Source organism: Salmo salar, chromosome ssa13 (assembly GCF_905237065.1).
Source record: "Salmo salar chromosome ssa13, Ssal_v3.1, whole genome shotgun sequence".
NCBI lineage: Eukaryota > Metazoa > Chordata > Actinopteri > Salmoniformes > Salmonidae > Salmo > Salmo salar.
In genome coordinates this window covers 73192600-73207588 of record NC_059454.1, presented here as the reverse complement: position 1 = coordinate 73207588, position 14989 = coordinate 73192600, and the positions used below count along the sequence as shown (strand labels likewise).

The 14989-nt window shown below is 43.6% G+C and overlaps 1 protein-coding gene across 6 annotated transcripts in view; it reads right to left on the bottom strand.

The window, feature by feature from the left end:
- Positions 1-1553: 1553 nt before the first annotated feature.
- Positions 1554-14989, bottom strand: part of dyrk1aa (dual-specificity tyrosine-(Y)-phosphorylation regulated kinase 1A, a) — a 59330-nt gene continuing 45894 nt past the window's right edge. For 5 of the 6 annotated variants that reach the window (XM_014137264.2, XM_014137267.2, XM_014137268.2 and 2 more), the window contains 7 exons: positions 14713-14860; positions 12302-12588; positions 7953-8099; positions 7421-7561; positions 5840-6143; positions 5410-5534; positions 1554-5186 (listed from right to left, as the gene is read on the bottom strand). In XM_014137264.2, the coding sequence (XP_013992739.1) occupies positions 4584-5186; positions 5410-5534; positions 5840-6143; positions 7421-7561; positions 7953-8099; positions 12302-12588; positions 14713-14860 (1755 nt within the window). In that variant the 3' untranslated portion in view covers positions 1554-4583. Of the gene's footprint in view, positions 5187-5409; positions 5535-5632; positions 6144-7420; positions 7562-7952; positions 8100-12301; positions 12589-14712; positions 14861-14989 lie in introns of those variants that run through there. The other variant, XR_006758621.1, reaches the window with a different exon arrangement.

Below are 14989 nucleotides of genomic sequence, written 5' to 3'. Positions count from 1 at the left end.
TATTGTCTGTGGATCTATTGGGGCGGTAAGTAAATTGAAGAGGGTATAGGGTGTCAGGTAAGGTAGAGGTGAGATGATCCTTACTAGCCTCTCAAAGCACTTTATGATGACAGAAGTGGGTGCTACGGGGCGGTAGTAATTTAGTTCAGTTACCTTTGCTTTGTTGGGTACAGGAACAATGCTGGACATCTTGAAGCAAGTGGGGACAGCAGACTGGGATAGGGAGAGATTGAATATGTCCGTAAACTGTCCAGCCAGCTGGTCTGCACATGCTCTGAGGACGCGGCTAGGGTTGCTGTCTGGGCCGGCAGCCTTGCAAGGGTTAACACGCTTAAACGTTTTACGTCAGCCACGGAGAAGGAAAGCCCACAGTCCTTGGTAGCGGGCCACGTCAGTGGTAGTGTGTTATCCTAAAAGCGGGCTAAGAAGGGGTTTATCTTGTCTGGAACAGAGTTCAGGGGGTAGACCAAACAAGTCCCTCAGTCCAACACCTTGACCATTAGGCCAACACCAAGGTCTGAACCGGTTGATGAGATTTTTGGTGTTGATGAGATTTCTGATGCTACACAATCCCTTTCCTTCCCACACGTAACTATCTCAAGTCAATAACACCTGGGCACACCTCCGATGGCCTTACAGTAGCGCTATCCCACTTCTAACACCAGTACAATCCTGCTGTCTGCCACACCTTAATCATTACACCAAATACATTCATTCACAGGTGTCACACAAAAGAGGATGCCGCTCTACAGTATATCAAGCAGGAAGAAAACAGCAGCTGCAAAATGTATCAAATGTTCATTTCACCAGACATCATACAATAGTTTACCTGGCATGAAAGTCACACCAAGGAAGTATTAAAATGATTGCAAAGGTAAGGGGCTTGGGTCTTTCTGTCATTTTGTCCCACTTTCTGCAGTGTCTAAACATTCTGTTTTACTTGGTTCTTCAGTGCCATTGTGACTTTTCTACATTTTTAAGGATGGAAATCCCTTCATAACAATCAAAGGACCAAGTGGGGTGAAGGGTTAACACCAATGCTTTATATACACATCATTGGTTAACACGGTTAACACACGTTCAACGTGATTGTGTCAAAAGGGATAGCAATCCATGCTTTGGTTTAGTTTCTGTATTGTGGTATGTGTGGCAATGGCGGAATAACATTAAAAACTTGTTAACTATGATTGATAGTGATGGTCGTATTTGCTCGCTGTAACCAACTAAGTAATAGTTTTCCTGGCGCAGTTTCCACATGCTAATGTTTTAGCATTTGTGGCACATATCCCATGCAAGTCATGGGCCTGATATTAGCATCTTTCGCATATGTTCAAAATCATCTAAGTGAGCTTACATTTTTGATACTTTCAAATTTGGACATACCATACTTGGATTTGGGTCTTTTTAATATTGCATTCATTACTGAAGCATAAAATTGTCATGATGGGAACTAGACTAGTTAGAATGCTTGGGTTGGCATTCCAGACAGGTCTACTGTGATTGAATGTTAGTCCTGTTACCCAGTGAAAAGGAAACAAAAAGAACAGACTCAGTACAAGTTAATGAACTTTTTTATATCATACATAAGACCGCTTGAATATAATACAAAGGGCTTGTCCATTTTGTATCTTTTTGTAACATCATATACACAGCAAGTATTGACTAGATCTTACAATCTGTGGACACAGGTACTTTCCCCATGCCGTTTAATCTTAACAGTGCATGTCAGATGTCCTGTAACCAAACTATGTTGTCAATCACTCAAAACCAGACTGGGGGACAGAAAATAAAGGGTGGCAAGTAGGACAAAGCTTTTATTTGAATGAAACAGGGAGCAGAGCAGAAATTATACTGAACACTTGGGAGTAAACGTTGGATGTTTGTTGACTGGTTATATGGTGACGATCATAGCTTTCACACACGTGTCAGTAGCCTGACTTCAAATGGACCCACGGTTGAAGCTTATGCCAATTTTAATGCAACTTAAATTAGTTCCTGTAATACGTACATCATTTCTTATGTATTTGTTATATATTAAAACACAGCTGTCATTCAGGTTCGTAGACATACACCCACACACTATACCCTGTCTATAATATTTAAGGTATGCATATCTATTGTCCTGTTAAAATTTAAACCCTACAAGTTTTGCATTTGTACTGGCATTGTCAACTACTTTGGCCTGGAAGCACTGTTACCCATTGACTAATATCACAGAATAACTTCCACTGCATGGTCTCCACATTGACTTAAATGTACTCAAAATACCATTAGGAAAAAAGTAGTGAGTTCTAAACTTCCTTTATTAAAAAAATATAAATATATACATAAATTCTATTTCAACTATTAAAATGGGGTTGAAAAGTAAACACCTGAAGCCTGTGTTGTCATGGACACCTTTCCTCTAGCTGTTGCCGCCCCTTTCCATTTGCAACTGGTACAAAACGTTGGCCAGTTCTCTCGTATCCTCTGGCATCACACGAGGAGACTGGAGTATGACGCTCCAGCAGACAGGGCTCACTTCTCACTCCATCCATCCCTACTAGTTTCCTTTTGGATTTAACACCCATGGTGAGAGCTTCAGTCAAACACGTGAATTTGAGCTAATTTAGAGCAGTACCCCATCTCCAAAACCATCTAAACATGTGGATGTGTACAGTGCCTCTGCTAGCTAGGTCAAATAGGGTTGCTTCAAAATTGGGGGGGGGGGGGGGTACCATTTTAGCCACTGCCGTGAAGACTGCCAAAAGTCATTTTAAGGCAGCTTTACCCAGATAGATAGGCATGTTTGAAACAGCCTCTGAAACCCAGGTCACAAATTGAAGGATTAATGCACTGTTATTAACATTTTTTCCTCTCGACTCATGAATACGAGGACTTGCCCCGACTCATAGCCACCATACTGATACTCCGGAACCCGCAGAGTAGCAACCAGCGTTGGCATCTATTGTCCCTCAAGTCCTTGATAACGGGAAAAAAAGTTATACCAATGAGAGATTTGTTTTTGTGTTTTTGTCTTTTTTGAGAACCTTTACAACCAATTCTGTCGAGGATACAGCTAACAGTAAATGTATTGAGTTCAACAACAGTTCCAGTTTTGCTAAAGCAATAGATACAGCCATTTTTACTGACATTTAAAAAAGGTCTTGATACACCTTGTGTCAAAGTGCAGAACTGCTACATTATTTGTTACAGACATCTATGTGCTATAAAAAACAGCTTTGGTACAATAAATTATCAAAAGGGAAAATAAATCTTTGTAAAATTCACAGCATAATTGTGAGACAAAAAAAATCAGTCACATAAAATTCTGCATGTTTTCATTTTCAAGAAGAACCGAAGACATTTGTGCAGAAGCTCTGTTGGAGGAACCACATGCTGAAGAAACAAAGCAAAGAAAAGCAAGTAAAAAGCAGGAAGGGACACAGTCGTAGCTAATTCCATCCATCTTGCAAAAACACTACTGTGAACTTGCAAGGCCCTGCAATCACTGGGCCTCGCAAGTCATACATTTTAGTTAAAGGCCTCTTAAATTAGCATTCTCAAAAACACCTTTTCTTCCTATTTAAATTTTTTTGAGATTTTTTTTGTTTTTATCCATACTTCAAAAATACAGGAAAGCTATTTTCTCATTTAAACGATAATGTCCAGCTTCTTTCCCCCACCCTCACTTCAGAGTCAAAAAAAATCATAAGGCCAAAGGGTTATCTCAAAAAACTGCTACTGCCCAGACATCTGTACTTTAGTTTTGGGCAGGACCGGCCCTGGCTGCTGCTCCTCAGTAGATCTCTTCAGTGTGGACCTGGTCAGGGCCCACCTTCACTGCTCTGGGGCCTCCCAGCTCTCTGCTGCCCACGTGCTGACCTCGGCAAGAGCGCCGGCCCACAGTTCGCATCGGCACCAATCTCAAACAGAGAAAGAGTGACACAGACAAACCCAGCGAGACGGAACCTCCCTGCATAATGCTTCATTCCTCTGCAACTCTACAGGTCTCACAACTCACAGGTGGAATTGCACAACAGAACAGAGAAATTCAAATGAGAACAAAAAGTACAAAAGCGAAAATAATTCTTGCCGAAGACAGGGGAAAAAAGGCAAATGTGTGGATAGAAGTTGCTGGAAGTGTTATGGTACTGTAGCAATTTCTTTACTAAATAGCCGTTGGCAAAAGAGGGCCACGTAATTTTCTAACCACATACTTCTAAGCTCTCAGCTGACAATAACAAGGAATAATGCAAACCATGCAGTCAAGTGAGAGGTGAATGTGAAATGTATGGGTGTTTCAGTACTGTTGTGAAGTATGCTATGCGAGACAGTTTGTAGTAAAAATCTGTAATTCCCTGTGAACACTGAAAATGGTAGATCCAAAAATCCCATTTGAAAACCAAAGTGAATAGAGAAACCCAAGGGTGGCATGGGGAAGAGTAGCTGGAGAGATGGTGGGCTCTGCACTGTGGTAGCGGGTCAGTGATAATCGCCCCTCTAATTTTAAGCAGCTTTTTGATCTCTATGCACTTTTTTGTTGAAAAAACCACCACCTAAAAAAATACAAATAGAAAGAAAAAAAAACATTCTCAGTTTAGTCATGAACTGGCGACAGAACTCTGCTGTACACAGACTCCCGCCATGGGCGACTCCTCCCTGTCTATGCCCTGTCTCATGCCCATGGGGTAGGTGGGGTGGCCCGCCATTCCAGTCTCTTGTCTGGGGTTGGAGAAGGCACCCAGTCCCATGGTCATGCTCCCATTCCTACCAAAGTCCAAGGCTGCGTTGGTGGGGAGCGGGCGCAACTGGTAGGCCTGGTTGCCCTGGGCCCCGGTGGAGGAGGAAGATGTGGAGGAGGAGGAGGCGGAGGAAGACAGGGAGGTCATGGACAGGTGGCCGTGCACCACCTCCATGGAGTTCTCCGTGGAGGCGCTGTTGGTGGGGGAGCGGTAGAGGCGGGGCCGGGGCCGTGCTGGCAGGCCCTGCTGTCCATGAGGGTGATGGTGTCCATGGTGATGGTGTCCGTGGTGATGGTGGTGGTGGGTGGAGGAGATGTTGCCGGGGGCCAAAGGGTGGATGGCTTTGGGCGCCTGGGGAGGCACGTGGAAGGTGGTCTCCTGGACGGGATGGGTCTCCACCGTCACAGTCTGCACCCCTTCGCCACCAGCCCAGCCCACGGGGGGAGGGAACGGCTGCCTCGCCTAACGCACAACAGCAACACAGTCAGTTAGTTATTTAAACAACTGATAAGAGGTCATTTAACTCTGTCTGAATAAACACACATATATGTTTAGAGAACCCAAGACTTCCCCTGTGGCTATGGGGCTCATCTAGCTCAAATGGGAGTTGATGTAAAGGTTGTCAACCTGGGTTATAGACTAAGTTGGCCAGGAGCAATAGTGTGTGTGTGTTTGTGTGACTTGCCTGTGGGCAGAGATTTTCGCAGTCCATGACCTGCACGGAGGCGCTGAAGTGACCTCCGCTGTGCCGAAGCTGATGCGTGGGGTCCGAGCGCGCCCGCCCACTGGTGCTTGTGCCAGATGACCCTCCTGCAGGAAAGAGACAAACAGAAGCTGGTTGACATTCAATTTTAATGTTGAACTTTTGAGACAGTTCCATTCTGCCTGATGGCGTTGCACTACTGTACCTGAGCTGTTAGTTCATTGCTATCATTTCATCATGTCTGATCCAGGGTTTGAAATCCATTCCTGAGGGATTCCCAGTGTGCTGGGCTAGAACAAACAAAGTGAACACCCTGGGGTTCCCCCAGGATTGGACAGACACACAGGTCTAACATCATGCTAAAGCTTCAAAGTGAACACCCACAGCATCGCGGCTGCAGTGCTCTCCCTACCTGAGCTGGAGGAGGTGCTGGAGGTGGTTCCCGAGGACTGGGACTGCTCCAGCGCTGGGCTGGTGGACACACTGCTGCTCGTATTGGTCCCCTCATCCGCCGTCTTCTTGAAGAAGCTGTGCTGCAAAGCGTAGTAGGGCTGGATGCGGCTCTTGGGGTCGTAGTCCAGCATCCGCAGGATTAGGTCCTTGAACTTCAAGTAGTCGGCTACAGCGTGGCCAGACTCGCCTGCCCGCCGCCCCCCAGGACCCCCCGCCTCCACACCCAGGATGCTGTGCAGCTTCCGCGTACCCGGCGGCTTATACTGCGCACACACACACACACACACACACACACACACACACACACACACACACACACACACACACACACACACACACACACACACACACACACACACACACACACACACACACACACACACACACACACACACACACAGAGCAGAAACTTTAGGAGGATACATACTATTGCAAAGGAGAGTTATGACGTCACAACATCATTTGAGTTTATTTTTATTTTTACAGGGACAGTGCACATTAATCAACGTTTCAGTAAAAGTGCCGGTTTTAGCCAGCCGGCTAATTTTCATCCGCAGTCCCTGGGCAGGTTATTAAAAACAATTACAATATAGACAATCATTGAACAGTGAGCACACGCAGAGTAACATAGGACAAGCAAGACATAGCATACAGACAGAGCAACATAGAACAAGCAAGATGTAGCATACAGACAGAGCAACATAGAACAAGCAAGATGTAGCATACAGACAGAGCAACATAGAACAAGCAAGATGTAGCATACAGACAGAGCAACATAGAACAAGCAAGATGTAGCATACAGACAGAGCAACATAGAACAAGCAAGACATAGCATACAGACAGAGCAACATAGAACAAGCAAGATGTAGCATACAGACAGAGCAACATAGAACAAGCAAGACATAGCATACAGACAGAGCAACATAGAACAAGCAAGATGTAGCATACAGACAGAGTAACATAGAACAAGCAAGACATAGCATACAGACAGAGCAACATAGAACAAGCAAGATGTAGCATACAGACAGAGTAACATAGAACAAGCAAGACATAGCATACAGACAGAGTAACATAGGACAAGCAAGATGTAGCATACAGACAGAGTAACATAGAACAAGCAAGACATAGCATACAGACAGAGCAACATAGGACAAGCAAGACATAGCATACAGACAGAGCAACATAGAACAAGCAAGACATAGCATACAGACAGAGCAACATAGAACAAGCAAGACATAGCATACAGACAGAGCAACATAGAACAAGCAAGATGTAGCATACAGACAGAGCAACATAGAACAAGCAAGACATAGCATACAGACAGAGCAACATAGAACAAGCAAGACATAGCATACAGACAGAACAACATAGAACAAGCAAGACATAGCATACAGACAGAGCAACATAGAACAAGCAAGACATAGCATACAGACAGAGCAACATAGGACAAGCAAGACATAGCATACAGACAGAGTAACATAGAACAAAAAGAAACAAGACAAAATCCATAAAAATTGACAGAGTGATTTGTTGAACTCACCCTTTTGCCATCTTTGGTCTTCTTTGCACCCCACGTACTGTCAGACATCTTCTCGAAGAACTTCCTGGCCTTGGGGGCCTGGTCCAATATGTAATTGGGAGGGACGCCCAGCACTTCCACTATTTTGTTCATTTGATCAATCTGAAAAATCAGGAAGACATAATTGAGAACATCTTACCCTCTTTGGCACTGTAACGGAGTTTTAAATTGCCTGTTCCTCAGAGTTTAAAAACATGGATATTTTTTTAAATATACAAATATTGATAAAACATCGAAATAACATAACATTCATATAAAAAATAAAACAACTCAAATAGGTGAAAAGTTGAGTCATGTCTACTACTAAAAAGTTTAAAAGCACCACAGCTCCCTCTGTTGGTCATTATAAGGTTCTCACTCCCTATGCCTGCCATCTTCATGAAGGCAAAAACTGAAAATCTCGCATGAGCACAATAATGTTGTAGGACAGCATAATCTGACAAATTATATCATCCCAAATTATGACTGCATCATTTCATTCCATAAGTCCTACCTCATTGGCCCCACTAAAGAGGGGCTCTCCGGTGTGCATCTCCACCAGGATGCAGCCCAGGGACCACATGTCAATGGCCAGGTCGTAAGGCATGCCCAACAACACCTCTGGGGATCGGTAGAACCGACTCTGGATGTACTGGTAGATCTGAGTGGAAAGAAAGGGGTCACGGCTGTTAGGACATGGCATTTATGTCCTCCTTCTGTAGGTCAAGTAAAAAGAAGAAAGACGGCAGGTTTTCAGCAGAAATAAAGTTTGTTAGCTACAGTGGTTGTTCCCTCAAGGTTAGAAGAGGATAACGGGTTGCTACAATTTGGTACTTATGTCATCATTAGTGTAGGGTAGGCCATGTAATGTGCAACCTTTTCCACACAAATATGAATGAAAAAAATGTGTTTATTTTCTTTCCACACCATACTCTACCAATCCATCTATCCAATAATAAATGAATCCATTAAATACAGAATCCATAGTGGGTCACAACTAGTGATGCACCGATATTTTCCTTGACAAAAACCCCGATACGGATAGTAAAACATTTAGCGGCCTTTTAAGCATTCTAGTACAGTTCAATAGTTATCACACACACATGGACGCTGCGGTCTAAAGCACTTTTAAGCATTCTAGTACAGTTCAATAGTTATCACACACATGGACGCTGCGGTCTAAAGCACTTTTAAGCATTCTAGTACAGTTCAATAGTCATCACACACACATGGACGCTGCGGTCTAAAGCACTTTTAAGCATTCTAGTACAGTTCAATAGTTATCACACACACATGGACGCTGCGGTCTAAAGCACTTTTAAGCATGCTAGTACAGTTCAATAGTTATCACACACACATGGACGCTGCGGTCTAAAGCACTTTTAAGCATTCTAGTACAGTTCAATAGTTATCACACACACATGGACGCTGCGGTCTAAAGCACTTTTAAGCATTCTAGTACAGTTCAATAGTTATCACACACACATGGACGCTGCGGTCTAAAGCACTTTTAAGCATTCTAGTACAGTTCAATAGTTATCACACACACGGACGCTGCGGTCTAAAGCACTTTTAAGCATGCTAGTACAGTTCAATAGTTATCACACACACATGGACGCTGCGGTCTAAAGCACTTTTAAGCATGCTAGTACAGTTCAATAGTTATCACACACACATGGACGCTGCGGTCTAAAGCACTTTTAAGCATGCTAGTACAGTTCAATAGTTATCACACACACATGGACGCTGCGGTCTAAAGCACTTTTAAGCATTCTAGTACAGTTCAATAGTTATCACACACACATGGACGCTGCGGTCTAAAGCACTTTTAAGCATGCTAGTACAGTTCAATAGTTATCACACACACATGGACGCTGCGGTCTAAAGCACTTTTAAGCATTCTAGTACAGTTCAATAGTTAACACACACATGGACGCTGCGGTCTAAAGCACTTTTAAGCATGCTAGTACAGTTCAATAGTTATCACACACACATGGACGCTGCGGTCTAAAGCACTTTTAAGCATTCTAGTACAGTTCAATAGTTATCACACACATGGACGCTGCGGTCTAAAGCACTTTTAAGCATTCTAGTACAGTTCAATAGTTATCACACACACATGGACGCTGCGGTCTAAAGCACTTTTAAGCATTCTAGTACAGTTCAATAGTTATCACACACACATGGACGCTGCGGTCTAAAGCACTTTTAAGCATGCTAGTACAGTTCAATAGTTATCACACACACATGGACGCTGCGGTCTAAAGCACTTTTAAGCATGCTAGTACAGTTCAATAGTTATCACACACACATGGACGCTGCGGTCTAAAGCACTTTTAAGCATTCTAGTACAGTTCAATAGTTATCACACACACATGGACGCTGCGGTCTAAAGCACTTTTAAGCATTCTAGTACAGTTCAATAGTTATCACACACACATGGACGCTGCGGTCTAAAGCACTTTTAAGCATGCTAGTACAGTTCAATAGTTATCACACACACATGGACGCTGCGGTCTAAAGCACTTTTAAGCATGCTAGTACAGTTCAATAGTTAACACACACATGGACGCTGCGGTCTAAAGCACTTTTAAGCATTCTAGTACAGTTCAATAGTTATCACACACACATGGACGCTGCGGTCTAAAGCACTTTTAAGCATTCTAGTACAGTTCAATAGTTATCACACACACATGGACGCTGCGGTCTAAAGCACTGCATCTCAGTGCAAGAGGCGTCACTACAGGCCCTGGTTCGAATCCAGGCTGTATCACATCCGGCCGTGATTGGGAGTCCCATAGGGCGGCGCACAATTTGCCCCGCGTCGTCCGGGGTAGGCCGTCATTGTAAATAAGAATTTGTTCTTAGCTGACTTTCCTAGTTAAGTAAAGGTTACTCACACACACACACACACACACACACACACACACACACACACACACACACACACACACACACACACACACACACACACACACACACACACACACACACTAATCACTCATATTTCATATGTCACAACGATTCATCGATACGTATGCTATGATGCTGGTAAAGTTGTCTCGTGCACCTACAGTGCTGGTCATAAAAATAAGCTAGCTAGCTCATGGATGCAAACAATATTCTTCCCCAAAAACATAGCAAAACAACAACCTGTTTCAGTAGCTATAGTTAGCTAGCTAACTATATATCTAGGTTAGCCTTTTATTAAAATAAAAGTATGTCATTGACAGTAATGCAAATTAATACAAATAGTAGAATTATGCAATAATTGAATAGATCATGCTAAACGAGGTTGGAATGTTGTTATAAAAATAAAAAATAAATCAACAAAAGACAATAATTTGTTAATTTGACAAACATCTGTTGAAATCACACTGGATGTAATATACTTTAGAATTGCATTGGGGGCATTCTTATTTCACTGTACAGCCTTACCTATGGTTTGTGGATCAATGACATGGGGTATCAGTCTACTCAGTGACACCCAGAGAACATTAGCATCGTAGCTCTTATTGAGGGACTATGAAACAGCTGTGAATTGAGCCACTTTTATTGTCAACCTATGTGTATTGAACACTATTCCCGAGGAAAAACAATACTGAGTGGATGTTTTGGAGTCTGATAACTCTGAGGAGGATATTGGGAAAAAACATCTTGGGTATTGAGTAGACTGATACCCCATTTCATTGGTCCCCAATCCTTAGGTAAAGCTGTACAGTGCAATATGAATGTCAATACACACAATAGGCTGACTGGGGAGATGATTTCAGTCACGCGATAACATTTGCGTAAACTCTTCACAGTTGTGTTCTGTGGGTGTCACAGAGTAGACTGATACCCCATTTCATTGCTTCACATTCCAACCTTGTTTAACATTATCTAGACTAAATATGGCATGATTCCACCAATTGTAACCTTCTGCATCACTTTCAAAGAGGTAGTTTTATTTTGAAGGCAAACCACAAATTCCACTATTGTGCCTAATCCTTATTGTAGCTAGCTTCACAACACATAACCCAGTCCGGTAGAGACTCACTAGCCAGATGAAGCTAGCTGGCTGCTTATAACGTTAGCTTTGGGCAAAAGCTCCAGAAGTTGCGGTCGAACAAATAATGCTTTATTACCAACGCGGTATTGTAAACACATCATTCGTGGACGGTGTTTGCTTGTTTACAGACTTTTTTGACTTTACAGACTTTGACAGGGCTACTGATAGTAGTGGTGGCACTTGGCTTGCATCTGCAAATTCAGAACACACAACATTCTATAATAGAGCTGTTATTTGACTCGTCAAATAGTGTTATTTGACTCGTGGTCAAGTGTATCTTTTTTGGCACGCAAAGACACAAACGGTGTTCCATAGTATGCGTACTCCGGTAGGGCAACATGTGTACCGGTGCTCGACCAGTCGGCGAAAGCCAACATCACCCATGACAGAGAACGGTTGAATTCCATTATCTTGCCGTTAATGGATTTCGTCTGAGTTGTCTCGCTGAAATGTTCTTACTCTTTCAAATGACTTGTTGACTGCTCGATCTACCCAGCATACATTGTGGGCTAGGTTTGGAATGCTGTGTTGCACGTGTAGCGCAACATTTTACGTGGCGTCATTACATCATGTACCTACGTTATACAGGTATGCACGTCAGCTTTGACATCGTTTTTGCACATCAGGGTTAAACTAGACATCGGGCCGATACCCGATGTTGCCATTTTTAGCTAATATCAGACAATTCCGATATGTTCACCGATATATCGTGCATCCCTATTCACAACAGTTCGATGCAATACTTTTTCGGGCCTGTCAGATCTAAAATTCACCACATAAACCAAGAAAAAACAACATCCTCATTTACCCACCCTCTGTCCCAGCTGGCAGGAGCTGCCAAAGTCCACGATCTTGATGGCGCTCCTCTTGGGGTTGCACAATAGGATGTTCTCGGGCTTCAAGTCACAGTGGATGATGCTGAGCTCGGGGGTGGCCAGGAACAATAGAGCCGTGCACATCTGCTGGGCAAACTTGCGTGTGAGGTTGAGCGAGACGCCGCGGAAGTTGGTGTTCCGCAGCAGGTCGTACAGGTTGTAGGAGAGCATCTCAAACACCAAGCACAGGTGGCTCCGAAACATGAAGTGGCGCTTAAGGTGAACTGGAGGGAGAGGGGGAGAGAGAGAGGGAGAAGAGAGAGAGGAGATATGAGAAAGGAGAGAAAAAGAGAAAGAAAGAGAGAGCGAGAGAAGAGGAAAAAAATACTAATGTGCATGTGTTGGTGAGGTGGATTTGCACAAAATACTAGTGATGTTAAACATACACATGGCAATTGGATACTCTTGTCATTGACTAGCTAATGTGAATGGGCCTGTTTCCCAGACACAGATTAAGCCTCATCCTGGAGCAAAACACATTTTCAAATGGGGTTTCACCCCCGAAAAATGCCCCAATGTGTCTATCAAGTAGATGGCGCACTGACATCGAGATGCTTTGGGGTCTTTCTGGTATTTCTATGGTAAATACTCCATCACAAAGTTGAACAGAGGTCAAGTGTATGTACAGTGCATTCGTAAATTATTCAGACCCCTTGAGTTTTTCCATGTTTTATGTAATTCTTATTCTAAAATAGATTTAAGGATTTTTCCCCCTCGTCAATCTACACACAAACTCCATAATGAAAAAGCAAAAACAGGTTTAAAACATTTTCTAGCAAATTTATTACAAATAAAAAACAGAAATACCTAATTTACATAATTATTCAGACCCTTTGCTATTAGACTCTAAACTAATCTCAGGTGCATCCAGTTTCCATTGATCATCTTCGAGATGTTTCTACAACTTGGAGTCCACCTGTGGTAAATTCAATTGATGGGGACATGATTTGGAAAGGCACACACCTGTCTATATAAGGTCCCACAGTTGACAGTGCATGTCAGAGCAAAAACCAAGCCATGAGGTCTAGGGAATTGTCCGCAGAGCTCCGAGACAGGATTGTGTCAAGGCACAGATCTGGGGAAGGGTACCAAAACATTTCTGCAGCATTGAAGGTCCCTAAGAACACAGTGGCCTCTATCATTCGCAAATGGAAAAAGTTTGGAACCACTAAGACTCTTCCTAGAGCTGGCCACCCGGCCAAACTGAGCAATTGGGCCTCGGCAGGGAGGTGACCAAGAACCGGATGGTCATGCTGACAGAGCTCCAGAGTTCCACTGTGAAGATAGGAAAAACCTCCAGAAGGACAACCATCTCTGCAGCACTCCACCAAATCAGGCCTTTATGGTAGAGTGGCCAGACGGAAGCCGCTCCTCCGTAAAAGGCACATGGCAGCTCGCTTGGAGTTTGCCAAAGGCACCTAAAAGACTCTCAGACCATGAGAAACAAGATTCTCTGGACTGATGAAACCAAGATTGAACTCTTTGGCCTGAATGCCAAGCATCACGTCTGGAGGAAACCTGGCACCATCCCTACGGTGAAGCATGGTGGTGGCAGCATCATGCTGTCGGAATGTTTTTCAGCGCCAAGGACTGGGAGACTAGTCAAGCTCGAGGGAAAGATGAATGGAGCAAAGTACAGAGAGATCCTTGACGAAAACCTGCTCCAGAGCACTCAGGACCTCAGACTGGGGTGAAGGTTCACCTTCCAACAGGACAACGACCCTAAGCACACAGCCAAGACAACGCAGGAGTGGCTTCGGGACAAGTCTCTGAATGTCCTTGTGGCCCAGCCAGAGCCCTGACTTGAACCCGATCTAACATCTCTAGAGACCTGAAAATAGCTGTGCAGCGACGCTCCCCATCCAACCTGACAGAGCTTGAGAGGATCTGCAGGGAAGAATGTGAGAAACTCCCCAAATACAGGTGTGCCAAGCTTGTAGCATCATACCCAAGAAGACTCGACGCTGTAATCGCTGCCAAAGGTGTTTGAACTAAGTACTGAGTAAAGGGTCTGAATACTTAAGTAATGTGATATCAGGTTTTTTTAATCAATTTGCAAAAATGTATAAAAACCTGTTTTTGCTTTGCCTTCATTGATATTGTGTGTAGATTGATGAGGGGTAAAAAACATTCATCAATTTTAGAATAAGGCTGTTTACGTAACAAATGTGGAAAAAGTCAAGGGGTCTGAATACTTTGGTAGCATCAGTGGTACCAATGATTTTTATTTTTTATTTAGAGCCCTGACCACCTAATGAATATGATCTCTTAGCTGGAGGTAAATAATGCCTGAACGAGAGAAGAGGGAGAGAGAAAGGTGTATAGAAAGAAGGGGAATCCGGTCTCACCTATGTAGTACTTCATCTCCGTGTCATGTTTGTTCATGAGCTCGAGGAGCCGCACTTCAATCTGGGCTTGATTTAGAAAAGCCTTCTTGTTCTTGATGATCTTAATTGCCACCCACTCCTGCTCAACACGGTCATATGCTTTTACAACCTGGAGAGAGGGGGAAGCCAAACACAAATCATCGTAAACACAATGAGCCGGGCAGAAATGCGTGCACTGAACAAGGGGGGTGGGGTTCTGATTTATCAAAGCCTCTTCAGTCTCTCTCACACACAACAC